At 46.4% G+C, this 16,372-nt stretch overlaps 1 protein-coding gene across 5 annotated transcripts in view; it reads left to right on the top strand.

Moving 5' to 3' along the window:
* AP1B1 (adaptor related protein complex 1 subunit beta 1) overlaps positions 1-16,372 on the top strand; it is a 53,102-nt gene that overhangs the window by 16,448 nt on the left and 20,282 nt on the right. For all 5 annotated transcript variants that reach the window (XM_079151306.1, XM_079151307.1, XM_079151304.1 and 2 more), the window contains exons 2-9: positions 1,999-2,061; positions 5,224-5,329; positions 8,676-8,811; positions 9,610-9,855; positions 10,984-11,174; positions 12,150-12,371; positions 15,452-15,572; positions 16,192-16,287. In XM_079151306.1, coding sequence (XP_079007432.1) covers positions 2,025-2,061; positions 5,224-5,329; positions 8,676-8,811; positions 9,610-9,855; positions 10,984-11,174; positions 12,150-12,371; positions 15,452-15,572; positions 16,192-16,287 — 1,155 coding nt within the window. In that variant the 5' untranslated portion in view covers positions 1,999-2,024. The remainder of the gene's footprint in view (positions 1-1,998; positions 2,062-5,223; positions 5,330-8,675; positions 8,812-9,609; positions 9,856-10,983; positions 11,175-12,149; positions 12,372-15,451; positions 15,573-16,191; positions 16,288-16,372) is intronic.

The raw sequence follows: 16,372 nt of genomic DNA, 5'->3' as shown, positions 1-16,372 counted from the left end.
GAAAGCATTTCGGTTACCCACGGGTGCTTAACCACTGATCCACATCCCAAGCCCTTTTTATTTTATATTTTGAGATAGGGTCTCAGTTGCTTAGGGCCTCATTAAGTTGCTCTGACTGACTTTGAACTTTCAATCCTCCTGTCTCTTCAGCTGCTGGAATTACAGGTGTGTGCCAATGTGCCAGCTCCTCCCTATCTTCTTAAACTTGGCCTTTCCCAAGTTTATTTTCATATATAGGGTAATGGTAGTATCCCACGAGGAAGCTTGGATGAGTTAACTTGTATGCGGCATTTAGAACTGTGCTGGGCTATCCTACCCCTTGGTATTTTCCTGGAAGATCTAAAGTCAACAGATTATAGTGATACAGCCACCTCAGTGTTTATAGCAGCACAATTCACAATAGCTAAATTATGGAATCAACGCTGGTGTCTGTCAATAGATGAATAGATTAAGAAACTGTGATACATGCATATACACACAATGGAGTTCTGCTCAGCCGTGAAAAAGAAAGCAATTACAGCATTTGCCGGTAAATGGATGGAAATGGTATTCCACTGGAATGGAATTTCACTCATGCTAAGTGAAATAAGCCAACTCAGAAACTCAAAAGTTGAATGTTTCTCTCATATGTGGAAGCTAAAGTAAAATAAAGGAAAGGGGGGAGGGAAGAGTAGGTTATCATTAAAGATAAAGGGAAGATCGGTAATATAGGAGATGGAGAGGCAGAATAGAGGGCTGGGAAAGGAAGGCGGTGCAGAATGAATTCTGTAAGAATCATGTGCATATATAAATCCACCACAGGGAATTGAACCTGTGTAAGTAAAAAGAACCAATCAAATAGAAATAAATAGATGAGTGAGAGGAAGTCCAGTAGTGGAGGGAGAATACGGGAGGAGAAGGAAGACAGGAGGGAAAAGGGGAATCATGAACCAGAATCAAATTCCATGCATGTATGATTTTGTCAGAATGAACCCAACTACTTTGTATGACTATAATGCTCTAATGAAAAAAGAAGAAGAAAGAACCAGGCACGGTGGCGCATGCCTGGCATCCCAGCAGCTTGGGAGGCTGAGGCAGGAGAATCACAAGTTCAAACCAGCCTCAGCAACAGTGGGAAGCTAAGCAACTCAGCGAGACCCTGCCTCTAAATAAAATACAAAAAAGGGCTGGGCATGTGGCTCGTGGTTGAGTGCCCCTGGGCTCAATCCCCAGTTAAAAAAAAGAACTGTGATGGGGATGACGAGTATCATGAAGGGACTGCTGTAACTAACACATTGCTTTTTAACCTGTGAACTCTTCCAGAGTTCCCAGCTATTCCCACTGATGGGCATTTAAGTTATTTCCAGTGCTGCATTGTTATGGATAGGGAAGCAGTAAAACCCAGATATCCTTACTAGCTGATACTTTGTGGGAGGGATTCCTGGAAGTAGAATTGCTGGGTCAGAAGATAAGCACATTATGGGCTGGGGCTCTAGCTCAGTGGCAGAGCATTTGCAAAGTATGTGTGAGGCACTGGGTTTGATCCTTAGCATCACATAAAAATAAAACAAATAAAATGAAGACATTCTGTCCTTGTACAACTACAAACACATTAATAGTGATAGACTCCTTAGAATTACCCTCCAAAATTTGATTAGCCATGGTCTAACAGTTCATTTGCCCCATAAAGAGATAAGTAGCTAACTGGGCATGGTGCACACCTGTGATCCCAGTGACTCAGGAGGTTGAGGCAGGGGAATCACAAGTCCAAGGCTAGCCTGGGCAACTTATTAAGACCTTGTCTCAAAATAAACTAAAAAGGTCTGGGGATGTGGTAGAGCACATGTGCTTAGCATGCACTGGATTCAGTCCCTGCTACTGCTAAAGAGAGAGAATCAGCCGCCATTGTCCCCTGCCACATGTGTGCTGGATCCTTCCCTTCTTCCTCCTCCCCCTGCGCTCTCTGACTAAAAATGGAATGGGACACACTCCGAATCACCCCTCTTTTCTGTCTTACAGAGTGTGGCCACAGATAAGGGACCAAAATGACTGACTCAAAATACTTCACCACGACCAAGAAAGGTATTGTGTGCCTGTCCTACTCTTTGCCTGCCTGACCCTTCCGCTTGCTATCTTAGGGGTTGGGAAACAGGGGAAGGGTGGAGGCCTGAAGGTACTAGTGGGAGTGGCCTAGAATTTCTTACCTGTGGATTCAGAAAATTGAATTGCTGATGGTGTTAAGAAATTGATTGCTCCTTTTCAAACTGAGGAAGGAAAGGGCATTAGCTCCAAGTATGGAAAAAAACCCTCTTTGTTCCCCCTGGCTTAAAATACTTAAATATTGTTTTTTACTTTCCTTCTGGTGGGAGCACACAATCCTATCAGCAATCTCACTGGGGTTGGGGGGTGTTGTGCGTCTGGTCCTTATCCATGCATGGGCCCATATTTTCCATGGTTGTAGCCAGAGTTCCATCCTGTTTTTCATTTGACATTATCATAAACATTTCCCAACAGTTCTAATGACTCAATATTAAGGCAGTGGAGTTGCTGCAGTAAAATTTGCTGTGTTAGGCTTATGTCGTTGGGGATGTTTTTCCCCCATTTTTAAGGACATGGAGGATGTTGTTGTGGCTGGCAAGTGTGCTTTAACCCTGTAAGCATCTCTGTCTGGCCCTTCCTTTCCCACTCCTTCCTTTCAAGTGAGATTGATATGCGCCTACTGACCATATAGGAGTCTTGTTGAATCACCTGAGCCAGGTCCTAAAGTCTGCCCCTTAGCAGGCATTTTATTTATTGGTCCAGCCTGTTCTGTTTTGTTGTAAGAGACAGGTTCTCACTATGTTGCCCAGGCTAACTTTGAAGTCCTGGGCTTAAGTAATCCTCCCCACCTCAGCCTCCTAAAAGCTGAAACTACTTGATGGTTTTTATTGAACACCTCCCATGTGTAGTGAAAGAGACAGGTAGTCTGGGACCTGGCTTTGCTTGAGGTTGAACTGGGAAGACAGTCTATTAAGTAGCCACCACACTAAAGGGTGGGGGTGCAGAAAGCTGTGGAAGAACTCCAGGAAAAAAGGGTGTGGGAAGGGGAGGGAGTAAATGCTCTGCCCATGATTCATCTAGGGAAGGAAAGCAGTCGCATTGCTGAGGAGCATGCTAGAAGAGGCTGGAGAGGCATGAAGTCAGTGAACCTAACACTGCATGTATCAGAGTATCAGTGGTGGGCTTTTCTTCTAGAGAGAGTGTTCAGAGAGAGATTCCTGGGTTCAGATCTTAAATTTGACATCAGTGTTGTGTGTGTGTGGTGCCGTGCTGGAGATCCAACCCAGGGCCTCATGTGTGCTAGGCAAGCACTCTACCACTGAGCTATATCCCTAGACTATCAGTGATTTTTTTTTTTTTCCTCATGGTGCTGGAGATTGAACCCAGGGCTTTGTGCTTGGGAGGCAAGTACTCTACCAACTGAGCTATATCCCCAGCCCTTCAGTGATGGTTTTTAAGCAAGGGAAATTCCAAGGCAGAAGGCAGATTCTAATAAAGGATTGAGGGGAAGCAGGGAGACCAAGATCATGGCTCTGATAAGACCTGAGGGTTACTGAGCCTGGCATTGGTGGGGAGGAGCTTTGGGAAGAGAGAGAATGGAATGCCTTTTATGTGATTGAGGAGATAGGCTTGATTTAGGGATCCAGTAGAGAAAGGACACATTTCAGAGGTAGTCAGATCCCATGGTCACCCCATCAGCCTTCTTGGGGCTGACTCAGGCCTAGACCTATCAATTAATGGCGTTGTACTTTATCTGGCCACAGCCTTAGTGATTCAGGGGCAGCCCTGCAGAATAGTCACGGGTCAAGATCATCATGGTTTATTGAATCCCAGAACAACCAGAAACTCTCCCCTTACTCTGTTGCAGGAGAAAAGCACATATTCCTTAATAAATTTGAACTGCAAGATCTGCAAGATTCTTCCTGAATCTGTTGAGCAATATCCTTAGTGCAGCCTTGCCCCAGGACTGTGCTGTATGATTGTGTTGTTAATTAATCACATTTGCTGTCTTTCATCTCAAGTTCTCTTTCGAGCTCTGCATTGTCCAGTCATGATAAAGCATCAACTAGTTTTCCTTTTCATCATTGTAAATCCACCTAGAACTTTCTCAGCAATTTTTTTCCACATAGTAGTCACCTCTTAAGTAACTTGAGAAGGAAGCACAGGATTCTCATTCTACAAAAGAGGGATCCAAAGGCAGAGGGTCATGTGGCAAAATAATAACAGCTACCAACTTTAGCATAGCCCACCAGCAAGGCACCAAGCAAGTGTTTCACATCTGAGTGTTAAAGAGAGAATTCAGCACCCCAGACAAGGGAGAGAAAAGAGACCAGGAAACAGGTTGAGAGAGGCAAAAGGAGTATCCTGCGGTAGGCCCATCCATGGTGTTTGGAACAGACTTAGAGGGGACAGACCTGGTTTCAAATGGTGGCCCTACCATCTGTTGGCTGTGTGTAGATTACCGAATCTATTACAGCCATCTGTAAAATGGGGCGTGAAGTTGGAATGAAGAGTTGGCAGGAAGATGAAATGAGAAGGGCATGGGAAAAAGTTAGAGTGGCACAGGGCTCAGGGAAAGGCTCAGGAAATACATTCTGTCCTAACCTGCAAGGAGGTCCTGCCTGGCTCTCTGTGGCACATCCAAAACAACCCTACTTCCTCGTTTCCTTTCTCTCTATTATCAAGTTCTGAAGAACAATTGATTACTTGTTGGAGCCTCACGGGGCAGCTGAATTCTGATTTTCCAAGCTGAGCAATCACTTGTGGCTCAGGAAGTGAAACCCTGAGTAAGCTGTTTGAACTTGAGGTTCTAGGAAAACAGGAAAAGCCTACGTGTGGGATCGAACCCTCTCCTCTCCTCAGAGTCCCTGAGCACCCAGCCTGTAGGCCCTCTAGTTCAGTGAGGGAGCAGAGGAGAACTTTGCTTTCCCCTGCATTTTCCACGGTCTGACTGAGCAGACCCTACTTGCATGCTTTTCCCCCCGAGGACATTTGTAGCCTGCACAGTTCCTATCGCTTTGGTGCAGTGTGACCTCCAGCCTTCCATCTTGATAACTGACTATCACTCCTCACTGTCACCTATCGTACCTGAGGTCAGGGGCCTAAAGTGCCCTCTGCCTCCCTCCAGTTCTTCGGGAGTTTGGGGACAGAATCGTCCCCTGGTAGGGTGGGGATGGATCACTCATGCCTGCCTACTTTTCTTAGGGGAGATCTTCGAACTGAAGGCAGAGCTCAACAGTGACAAGAAGGAGAAGAAGAAGGAGGCGGTAAAGAAAGTGATCGCATCGATGACTGTGGGCAAAGATGTCAGGTGTGCAGGAGTAGACTGGGTGGCAGCCAGCTGCTGGCCAACGGGAGGGTGTAGAACTTGGGACCAGTTCAGATTTCTCCTTTAGTGTATTCAGAGACCCATGTCTCCCTCACACAGCTCCCTCATGAACCTTCTTTCCAAACAGGATTTTGTTTGCACAGGAGTCACGAGCTTAGTCCTGATGGGTCAGGTGATAATGGAATGAGTGAAGTGTACTGGGTTGAAAAGGTGGCAGGTGGTGAATGTGATGTGAACACTCACAGAAGCTCCAGAGGATTGCTGCTGGCCAGGGAAAATGAACCCAGTGTCACCAGGTCTCCTGGCTTTTAAAAAGAACAGGAAGTCTGGATGTTTTCATTTTTTTAATCAATTTAAAATTTCATTTTAAATCACCAAATGATAGTAAACAAACACAGTGTGGTCCAAGCAAAACCCACCTGCAGATTGGATTACTCTAATTTGCTCCCAGCGTGCCACCTCTGGTTTGCACCTGAGTTGGAACAGATCTCATGTAGAATAGTGCCCCACCTTCACTCCAGCTTTTCCCCGGCCTGGAATGCCTGTTTGCTCAGCTCATCTTCCCATCTTTTAAAGCCCATGTAAGGTCTGCCCTTTCCCTGTTGCCTTCCCCATCACCCAGCCTACTGTTAAAAGTTCAGCATTTGCTCTTTGTTCCTGTCACCCAGCACTAAATTTAGACTGTTATCATACTGTGTGCACCTGTGTTTACCTGCCCATCAGACTGTGATGTCCCCAAAGGCAGGGATGGATTTTACAACTTAATATTTGTACAGTGTTTGAGAGTCTGCACAACACTTTTGGATATGATTTCTCAGTTCGTTAAAATTTTCATTGTAGGCAATGATGTTTTTCTGTTAGAGAAACAAGATAAGAAAATGACTGCCTAATAGTCGTGTGGTTAGTGGCAGAACTAGAACTCAATCCCAGCCCTTCTGCATTTGCCCAAACCCTGTGTGCCTTCCCGGTGCCCAGCTCCATGTCTCACAGGCCTGTGGCAGATGTGGAGCAGCTCCTGGCATGATGATCCCACAACATGGTGACACTGCTCTGGACTTCCCCACAGATTTCCCATCCCATTGCTGCTGCCCTCCCAAGGTCCTTCTGCCAGCCACTCAGAAACACTTACAGAGACTTGAGGACAATGTATAAGTTTTCTGCTGGAAAACTGGGCTTCTTTCCAAGTTCAATTTGTTCCAGAACAAAGCTGCTTTTCTTCTACTAGAACACTACTCTCACCTCCTCTCTGAGGAAACGTCTTTGTTCTTCCACCTTCAAAGAGTTTATCTTTGCTGATGTTATGGACCAAAGAGTAAGGCAGGCTCATCAGCACTTCCTCCTCTCCTTCCCCCCTGTTCTTCCTGATGGGTCATCTCTCAAGATTTAGCATCAATTTCAGCCCAGGCAGGACTCCTGCCTGTGGGGACTCAGGAAGTTCTCTTTGACCTTTTATGTCTCAATGTTGCCATGTCCTTATCAGTAAAAGCCTAAGAAATGAGAGGGAAGATGGTAGTTCCGGAGACAGAAAATTGATCTCTTAACCACATTTAATTCTCAAGAGGACCTGTGAATCTGGAACCACTGGGCACCTTGTTTTGAAGGGCTCCACCCAGTAGAACAGGTGTCATGAACACACACTTTGGAGTTGGACCTGGGTCTTTAGGCAGGTTGACATTTATGAACCTCAGTATTGTCATCTGTAAAATGGGACACTCCTCGACTTATTGGGACTGCTAAATGAAATGAAGTACGTCAGAACTTTAGCACCAATCCTGGTATGTAGCATGTGATCCATTCATGCTTTGCTAGTTCTTTCTTAGTGGGTGCCAGAACTGGCCCTTGTGAAAGCAGCACAGTTATCCCTGCTTCCCTATCACCTTCCAGAACCAGCAGCCCTATGTAAGGGGCCCTGTTAAGTACAGGGAGGAAAAAGAATTTTTTCATTTACATAGCACCTCCTAGATATCAAGGACCGGATATGGTAAGTATATTGTCTCATTTAATTGTCAGTAGGGCCCGGTGATGTGAGGTGGATTTTTGGTGATTTGTTTTTGTTTGTTTTGTTTGTTTGTTTGTTTGTTTGTTTGTTTTTTCAGTGTTGGGGATTGAACCCAGGACCTTAAGTGTGCTAAGCAAGCTCTCCATCTCCATCACTGAACTATACCCCCAGACCAAAGTGAATTTCTGTTGCACCTTTCTTGCAAATAAGGAAACTGAGGTTCAGGGGCTGGAGGAAATTTCCCAGTGTCATAGAACTAGCAAGAGGGCTGGGATATAGCTCAGTGGTAGAACTCTTGTTCAAAACTCTGAGTTTGATAACTCAGTACTGAAAAAAAAAAAAAAAAAAAAAAAGGGCTGTAGCTTAATGATAGAGCACTTACGTAGAATGCCCCAAGACTCTTGGTTCAATTCCATGTGCCACCAAAAAAAAAAAAAAAAAAAAAGAGCAACAAAGCAAGAGGCAGAGCTGGAACTGGGTGTGGTGGTACACACCTGTGATTCTAGGCCAGGAGGTAAGGCAAGAGGATGGCAGGTTCAAAGCCAGCCTCAGCAATTTAATGTGACCCTGTCTCAAAAAATAAAAAGGGTAACTCAGTGTTAGAGCTCCCCAGGGTCCAATCCCCAGTACTGGAAAAATAAAATAAGAAAGGGAGCAGAGCTAAGTTTGACAGGCTCCAGAGCTCATGTGAAAAAAAAACAAAGGACTTTTTGCTCTTAAAATTACCCTTTCAGCTGGAGAGGTAGCTCAGTGGTAGAGCGCTTGCCTAGTACGTGTGAGGCACTGGGTTTGATCCTCAGCTACACATAAAAATAAATAAATAAAATAATAAATAAATAAATAAAATACATATATAAATAAATAAATAAAGATATTGTGTCCATCTACAACTAAAAAAAAAAAATTAAAAAAAAAGTACGCTTAGGCCAAGCATGGTGGTGCACATCTATAATCCTGATACTGAGGAAGGAAGATCATGAGTTCAAAGTTGACCTCAGTAATTTAGTGAGGTCCTAAGTAACTTAGGGAGACCCTGTCTCAAAATAAAATATAAAAAGGTCTGGGGATGTGGTTCAGTGATTTAAGTGCCCCTGGGTTCAATCCCTGGTACTACTACTACTAATAATAATAATGTTAGAATAGTTATTATTATTAGTATTACCCTTGGGGCTTCTATTTCTCCTCTCAGGTGTTCACAGGACCAGCATAGCTAATACCCTCACTTATCAGAAGTCCTGTTTTATCTTTCAGCTTCCCTCTTGCCCTCTGTCTCCTTCTTGCTCTTCCTATCTTCAGCCTGCCCATACTGACACCAGTTTGTCCTTTCAGTGCCCTCTTCCCCGATGTGGTGAACTGCATGCAAACTGACAACCTAGAGCTGAAGAAACTGGTGTACCTATACTTGATGAATTATGCCAAGAGTCAGCCTGACATGGCCATTATGGCCGTCAACACCTTTGTGAAGGTAAGTAGGAACTTGGTGGCAATGGGTGCTCCCTGTTCCAAGGCCCCCAGTCTCCTTGGGGTGTGGCCCTATGGCCCTGAATAGGAACATTCTGGCTCCTTTCCAGATCCTCAGACTGCTTCTTCCTGTGCAGGTTGAGGACATCTTCCTCCAGCAGAGGGCTCCCTCTCTCTCTCTCTTTCTGGAAACTCCCATGCCAAAGGCCTTGCCTCGCTCATTCCCTGTGAGACTTGCTGGCCTATTGGCCCCCTCTTGAGGCCCCTGGGATGGGCCTTTGCCTTGTATCCTTTGCAAGGGCAGGATTCAGTGAGCATCTGAAAACTGCTGTGTTACCCTTCTAAAGTGCTCCATTCTACATTTCTTATACTCCAGATGAAAAGCAAAGCAGAGACTTGAGCCTTAGCTTCACTAGCCCTGTTGATACTCACATATAGGAAAATGAGGGTTTCTGTGGTCATGGTGTCAGTGGATGTGAATTTGAATCATAGCTGTGCTCTGTGACTTTGAAGTGAGCTTCCTGAGAGCCTTAACTTCCTCACCTGTGAAAAGGGCCAATATTGTGTGTTTCCTGGAGGATCAGAAAAGACTATGTGCAGAGCTCCTGCACAGTTTCTGGCAAGGATTGGTGTCTGTTGCATGACATTTATCTTGGGTGCTGTTGACTATGGTTGATGAAGATCCCATAGCAATTACCAGATGGTGCTCAGCCACAGGCTCAGAGCTGCAGGCCAGAAAGAACTGGAAGCTACCCATGACTTGTCCAGCTCTTGCCCCTGGCCAATGACTGCTTCCCCTCAGGACTGTGAGGACCCCAATCCTCTCATCCGGGCCCTGGCTGTGCGGACCATGGGCTGCATTCGAGTTGACAAGATCACTGAGTACCTGTGTGAGCCACTCCGGAAGTGCCTGAAGGATGAGGATCCATATGTGCGCAAGACAGCGGCCGTGTGTGTCGCCAAGCTCCATGATATCAACGCCCAACTGGTGGAGGACCAAGGCTTCCTGGATACCCTTAAAGACCTCATCTCTGACTCTAATCCCATGGTAAGTCACTGCCATTCACTGAGCCACCTTCTGGGTTACTTGGGAAGACCTTGGCTTTACCCACACTGGGTAGTCCCCAGTTGTTAGAAATCAAGAATCTTGTTGAGTTCTCTTGTTCTTGTACCTTGTAATGGTTCAGGAATCATCTTTGCAAGAAACTAGACCTGGATTCTCTTCTATATCCTCTATTAGCGTCTGAATTTGGGCAAGCTGCCTAACATTTCGGAGTCCTCTTTTCTACATCAGTAAAATGGTTCTAATTCTCTGTGACTGGCAGATATGCTGGGAAGGTAACAGTCCTGGCTTGCTGCACAGTGTAGTCGGTACTAGTGTCCTCTTACCTTTCCAGTCACTGTCATTGTCACTATCTCCTCACCAAGCCCATCTGTAAGCTATTCCTTTTCTGTTTTGCCATATCTTCCAGGGATTGTAGAGGGTTGCCCTTAAAGTAGCGTAGTGTGGAAGACAGAACACAGAGTGTGGCTGGGTGGGAACCCCCCTCTCCTCACCCATGGTGATGGCGGCAGTTCACAGAGCAGTTTGGCAGGGCTTATTGAAATCAAAAGCACAAAGCCCTGACCCAACCATCTCCTCTCTGTGTCCCATGGGAACACACTGATCATTTATGGGCACTGAGCAGTCAGTTTAGAGATTGGCATTGGAAGTACTGTTTTGTTGTAGGGGAAATTTGGAAACAATGCAGACCACACATAAAAATAGCTCTTCTGGTAGAAATAGGTTGAGGGCCCAGGGGATCACCTGGCAAGCTTCTCTATGTACCTGCTACCCTCTTCTCATAGCCTCAAGGGGTCTTCAGGAGTCTTCTGAGAAGCACAATTGACAACTATGAAATGAGCTGGTGCAGCTGGTAACGGGGCTCTGTGTTAGGTAGCTGGAATGCTTTCTGCTACCAGGCACTTGGAGCTCGAGGTTTTTGTTTTGTTTTGTTTAATGAACAGTACACTTATTTTAGTTGCAATTTGCAGAGGTGAGTGCTTAAAGTGGGCCTTGATGAAGGTTGTATTCCCTTCAATCTGTTCCACCTCTGACTAGCTAGTGTCATTAGCCCCTCTGCCCTCTGGCCTAGAGCAGTGTCCCCAGGCTCTGCCCTTCCATCCTCTCAACCAGGTGGTGGCAAATGCTGTGGCTGCCCTCTCAGAAATCGCCGAGTCTCACCCCAGCAGCAACCTGCTCGACCTGAACCCACAGTCCATTAACAAGCTGCTGACGGCCCTGAATGAGTGCACTGAGTGGGGCCAGATTTTCATTCTGGACTGCCTGGCCAACTATACACCCAAGGATGACCGTGAGGCCCAGAGGTGAGCAGCATGCCCCTTACCAGCTCAGCTGAACTTGATCCTGTGGAGGGTCCAAACATGAGCTCAGTGGCCCCCTTCCCAGGGCTTTGCCCCTGGCACCATCCTGAAATACACCTTGAGGGAACCAGCCCACTTTACACCTCTCCAGAGCCAGGCAGTAAGTAGTGTGGGCTATAGGCAGTCAAGTCACTCCATGCTGTAGGAACAGAAAGGGCCTGACGTGGGAGCTGACAAGGACCCTAGTCACCAGGGCCGAGTCAAGGAGGTAGATAATGGATAATGTCAGAGCTGCCCTGATGGAAGAAATCAGCCATTCATTAAATTTTCACAGGATGCCCTGGACACTACTGGGTGCTTTCCACACATTAGATAATCTTCTTTTTTTTTTTTTTTAGGTGTAGTTGGACACAATACGTTTATTTTATTTCTTCATTTTCTGCATTTTCTGTGGTGCTGAGGTTTAAACCCAGTGACTCACATGTGCGAGGCAAGCACTCTACCATGGAGCCACAATCCCAGCCCGCATTAGATAATCTTTAGAGCAACTCTTGTGACGGATGTCTCATTATCATCTCCTCTCTTGCATATTGGGGCAACTCTGGCTTAGAGAGGTGGAGGGAATTGTGCAGATCACCTGGCTGGGACATATCTGACTCTTGGTCTCAACCAGCATGACATGCTGCTCCATTTGAATATCCTTGGGGGGAAAAGGAGGGAACTGACATTTATTTAATCTACTGTTTGCCGGGCCCTGTGCTCATTCTTTATGTGCATTATCTCATGTAAGCAAAGCTGTGAAGCAAGCATCCTTGTCTCAGCTTTATAGAGAAGAAACTCAGGCTGCTTGGGTCAGTTAGCTGGCAGCATGATCTAGATCTTCCTTCTCCAGAAGACATGCTATCTCGATAACTAAAAACAGAACCTATCTCCTTGTCTGCCCCTACCCTTTGGCCTGCCGGAACTGCTGGACCCCAGCATCTGTGAGCGGGTCACACCCAGGCTCTCCCATGCCAACTCTGCTGTGGTGCTGTCTGCTGTGAAGGTGCTCATGAAGTTCATGGAGATGTTGTCCAAGGACCTAGACTATTATGGCACGCTGCTCAAGAAGCTGGCCCCACCCCTGGTCACACTTCTGTCAGCTGAGCCAGAGCTGCAGTACGTGGCACTGCGCAACATCAACCTTATCGTGCAGAAAAGGTACATACGCCTGCACACACATGTTCAGTGTGCACTCCTGGGAACAGGCTCTCAAGGGAAACTGACCTGTTAACTGCAGAAAATCTAAAAATTTCCTTAACGCAGGGGTTCTCAGCCAAAGCACATTTGACTCCAGAGGCTATTTGGCAGTGTCTGCAGACATTTTTGGTTGTCCCAACTGGAGACTGTTAATAGCCTTTAGTAGATAGAGGCTAGGAACACTGCTCAGTATCCTACAGTACTGGATGGTCCCCCATGACAAGTAACTGTCCAGCCCAAAATGTCAACAGTGCCAAGATCAGAAGCCCTTGCCCCTTCAGGGAGTAGGCTAGGTAGAGGTTAGATTGGGGCTGCTCCTCCCAGACATAGAATGACTCAGAGCCCACACAGCCCCCCAGGAGTGGGTATAGGATTGTGTGCATGCGTGTGTATGTGCATTTTTCCTGGAGACAGAATCCATAGATCTAGTCAATTTCTCTGAAGTTGGAGGCCTTGCAGATGGTGAGGCATCGGCCTCCAGTCCTGGGGGAGGGTCAGAGCAAAGTCATCACAATGCTGGGCAGCCCTTTTCCCTCTTCACTGAGGGGATGACTGCGGTAAGCCACTGCTTCCAAGGGAAGGGGTCTGCTACTTGGGATGATCAAGAGCTGAAACACATTGAGCAGCACTTGGTCTGAGGGGTCTCTGGAATGATGTCCTCCTTTCTCTGAAGTGGCTCTGAGTGAAGGAGTCCTGAAGCCCTGAGGGGTGCAATTGGCCTCCTGAGTTCTACCCCCTGCCTTTTTGGTCAAATAGTTCCCTCAACAATTAGGACTTGGCAGTAGCAAATGATTACAGAGCATTTACATATTAGAGCAGCCCCGTTGCTGGGAGCAGGGTACACAGAGAATAAGAGCTCCTTGTAGTCATTCTCTCTCAGAAGGTAGTGCACCCTCTTTGTTGTAGTTTCAATCAGGTTCTTAGTACACTCTTGGGAGTCCGGAGATATCAGTGGAACTGGGACATTTGTGAAGATTTGGGAGGTAAATATGGAAAAGCTTTCCAAGTGCCTAAACAAAGCCATCAGACTAGGACATTAAAGTTGCAGTATGGTTCTTTACCCATCAGAGCCCTTGGGTCACTGGATTTAGTAAGTTGTAGGGACTTGTAGATCCAGATCAGTGTGATGAGCTCCCTATGCTATATTTAACATGGTAAATCTCTTAAGAAGTTGTCCCTATTGTGCATGCATGGCCTATCCCAGTGCTGACACATGGTTAGGCAGCTTTTGCCAAGTCCTGCTTGCAGAAATAATCTTCCTGATGCCCAGTGTGGGGTCTTGCCTCCTCTCTGGAGCAGGACAGAGGCTGCTCGCTTGGCCAGGATCTCCAGCAGGCTGCACGGAGCACTGAGTGCCTGGGCTCCTCCTCTCTCTGCCCTGTCATCTCCCTTCTTTATCCTCTGTCCTCATCCCTTTTCCTGATGACAGAAAATGTTTTGTTTTCAAGTTGTCATTTTGTTTTTATGTTATTGGTTTCTCTTCTAAAAAGGGCAAAGGAGTAGGAGTTGGGGTGGTGACTCTTGTCTGCTCCTACCCTTGTTAGCATGTGACCTAAAATAAGGCTCACAATCTCACTGACGTTTCCTTGTCTAAGAAAAATGCGGTGGGTGGTGCCAGTCGAGGTCCAAAAAGCATTGCATTTGAGAGAGCAACGATAAATGTGGAAGGACGCCTGTAATCCAAGCAACTCAGAAGCCTATGGCAGGAGAATTGCAAGTTCAAAGCCAGCCTCGGCAATTTAGCCAGGCCCTAAGCAACTCAGCAAGACCCTGCTCTGAATGAAAAATAAAAAAGGGCTGGGAATGTGACTCAGTGGTTAAGCACCCCTGGGTTCAATTCCCAGTACCATAAAGCAACAAAAAAAGAAATGTGAAGTGTTCAGCTGGTGCCAGGTTCTGCCTTGCAAGTGCCTTCTGAGGCAAGAATCCATCATGTTAGATGCTTCATAACTCGCAAAACCAGCCTATTATGCAGTTGTCTGGGGCAGGGTCCCCAAGACCATGTTCAGATATTTACCAACAGGTTTCCTGGGATTCAGCATATAGTTATGCTCCTGGATAAGATTTATTGGAGTGGCATATAAGGACACACAGCTGGATCATGAGGGAGAAAAGTTGCAGTCTGGAGGAATCCATGAGAGGCTTCTCATGGTCCCTCCCTCCCTTGGCAAGTCACATAGAGCACACTTCACCCTCAGCAACAAAGTACAGAAACACATGCTAGGCTTGCTGGTGTGTGCCTATAATCCCAGCAACTTGGGATCAGCAGAAGGATCACAAGTTTGAGGCCAGCCTCAGCAACTGAGTGAGACCCCAAGCAACTTAGTGAGACCCTGTTTCAAAATAAAGATATATATATATGACCGGGGATGTGACTTAGTAGTTAAGTGCCTCTGGGTTCAATTCCCGGTATAGGAGTCGGGGGAGTGCAGAACACATGTGGAATGTTTCTGCCCAGGGAAATCTAATTGAGACTTAGTTCACAAGATTTTCATTGAGGACACCCACCAGTTTTAGACTCCAAGAAGGAAAGCAGGTGTTGGGCATAAACCATATTGTTTATACAAATGGTCTAGATATAGTCAACCACCTTTATCATTCAGAGAACAAGACAAACACTCCTGAAATCTGAATTGCCACATGCCAGGCCTTTCTAAGATCGGCAGACTCAGGCCTGCAGCATAGTGCTTTCCTGCAGTGTCTTTCCCACTTCATGAATGAGGAAACAGGCCTGAGGTCACAAGCTGGATTTGGAACCCTTGCGTAATAGCTGCTGCCTTTGAATATGAACTGTCTCTTGCCGTACTCCCTCTTCTGGAACTTGCTGAGATGTGAACAGACAGGCAGTAACATGGCAGAACTTTGCTTAGCCTCTTCAGTGGGTCCTCTGCCTGGGAACGTGCAGCCACAATAGTGGCTTTGCTTCCCTGAACATCAGGTTCCACCTCAGACCCCAGAAGTGTCGCAGCAAATGTGAACAGGTTTTCTCATGAAACTCATGCCTTGCTTTCTGCTCTGTGGGTATCCTGCCCCACCACCAGGCCTGAGATCCTGAAGCATGAGATGAAGGTCTTCTTCGTAAAATACAATGACCCTATCTACGTGAAGTTGGAGAAGCTGGATATCATGATCCGCCTGGCCTCCCAGGCCAACATTGCTCAGGTGAGCATCGTGTGGTTGTCCAAGGCACAAGCTTCCATATCAAACAGCTCCCTCACCTGCTAGCTCTGGTGTTTGCGTCAGATGATAATTCTGTCAACAGTTCATCTAATGGAGAATATTAACCATGGGACCTGGTGCTTTGTAAGCAAATTTTTAGAACTCTGGTATTGTGTTGTTAATATTCTCCCAAGCTAGGCGTGATAGTGCACATCTGTAATCCCAGCTACTTAGGAGGCAAAGACAGGAGGATTGCAATTTTGAGGCTAGCCTGGGCAACTCAGCAAGACCCTATCTTAAAATCCAAGTTTTAAAAAGAGGTGTATCTCAGCGGTAGAACACTTGTCTAGCATGCCTGAGGCCCTGGCCTCAATCACCAGCACCAAAATTATAGAAAAATGTAGTAGTTGGATGTGTTAGCTAGATCATCCTAAAACAAGGGTTGTCTGGCCCTGCCTTCCTTTTGGGGGCACCTGGATCTCTCCTTTCCCTGAGTGTTCCACCTCAAGTTGGAGACAGACTCCTCTCTTTCTGGGGGTATCTCCCTTCTCACTACCCAGGAATGTTCCAAATAGTTGCCCCATCACATTCCCCTAATCCATTTTCTCTGTTTGGGTCACAGGTATTGGCAGAACTAAAAGAGTACGCAACAGAAGTGGATGTGGATTTTGTACGGAAGGCTGTACGTGCCATTGGCCGCTGTGCCATCAAGGTGGAGGTAAGAACTCTGTCCTTAGTTGGGGGAGGAGAAGAGAGCTGAAACCAATCTGATCCTAGCAGAATCTCCTGGCTACTTGTGGTCT

Source organism: Sciurus vulgaris (genome assembly GCF_902686455.1).
Source record: "Sciurus vulgaris genome assembly, chromosome: 8".
NCBI classification, from domain to species: domain Eukaryota; kingdom Metazoa; phylum Chordata; class Mammalia; order Rodentia; family Sciuridae; genus Sciurus; species Sciurus vulgaris.
Note: the sequence above shows the minus strand (reverse complement) of the source record. Positions and strands in the feature narration are given on the sequence as shown.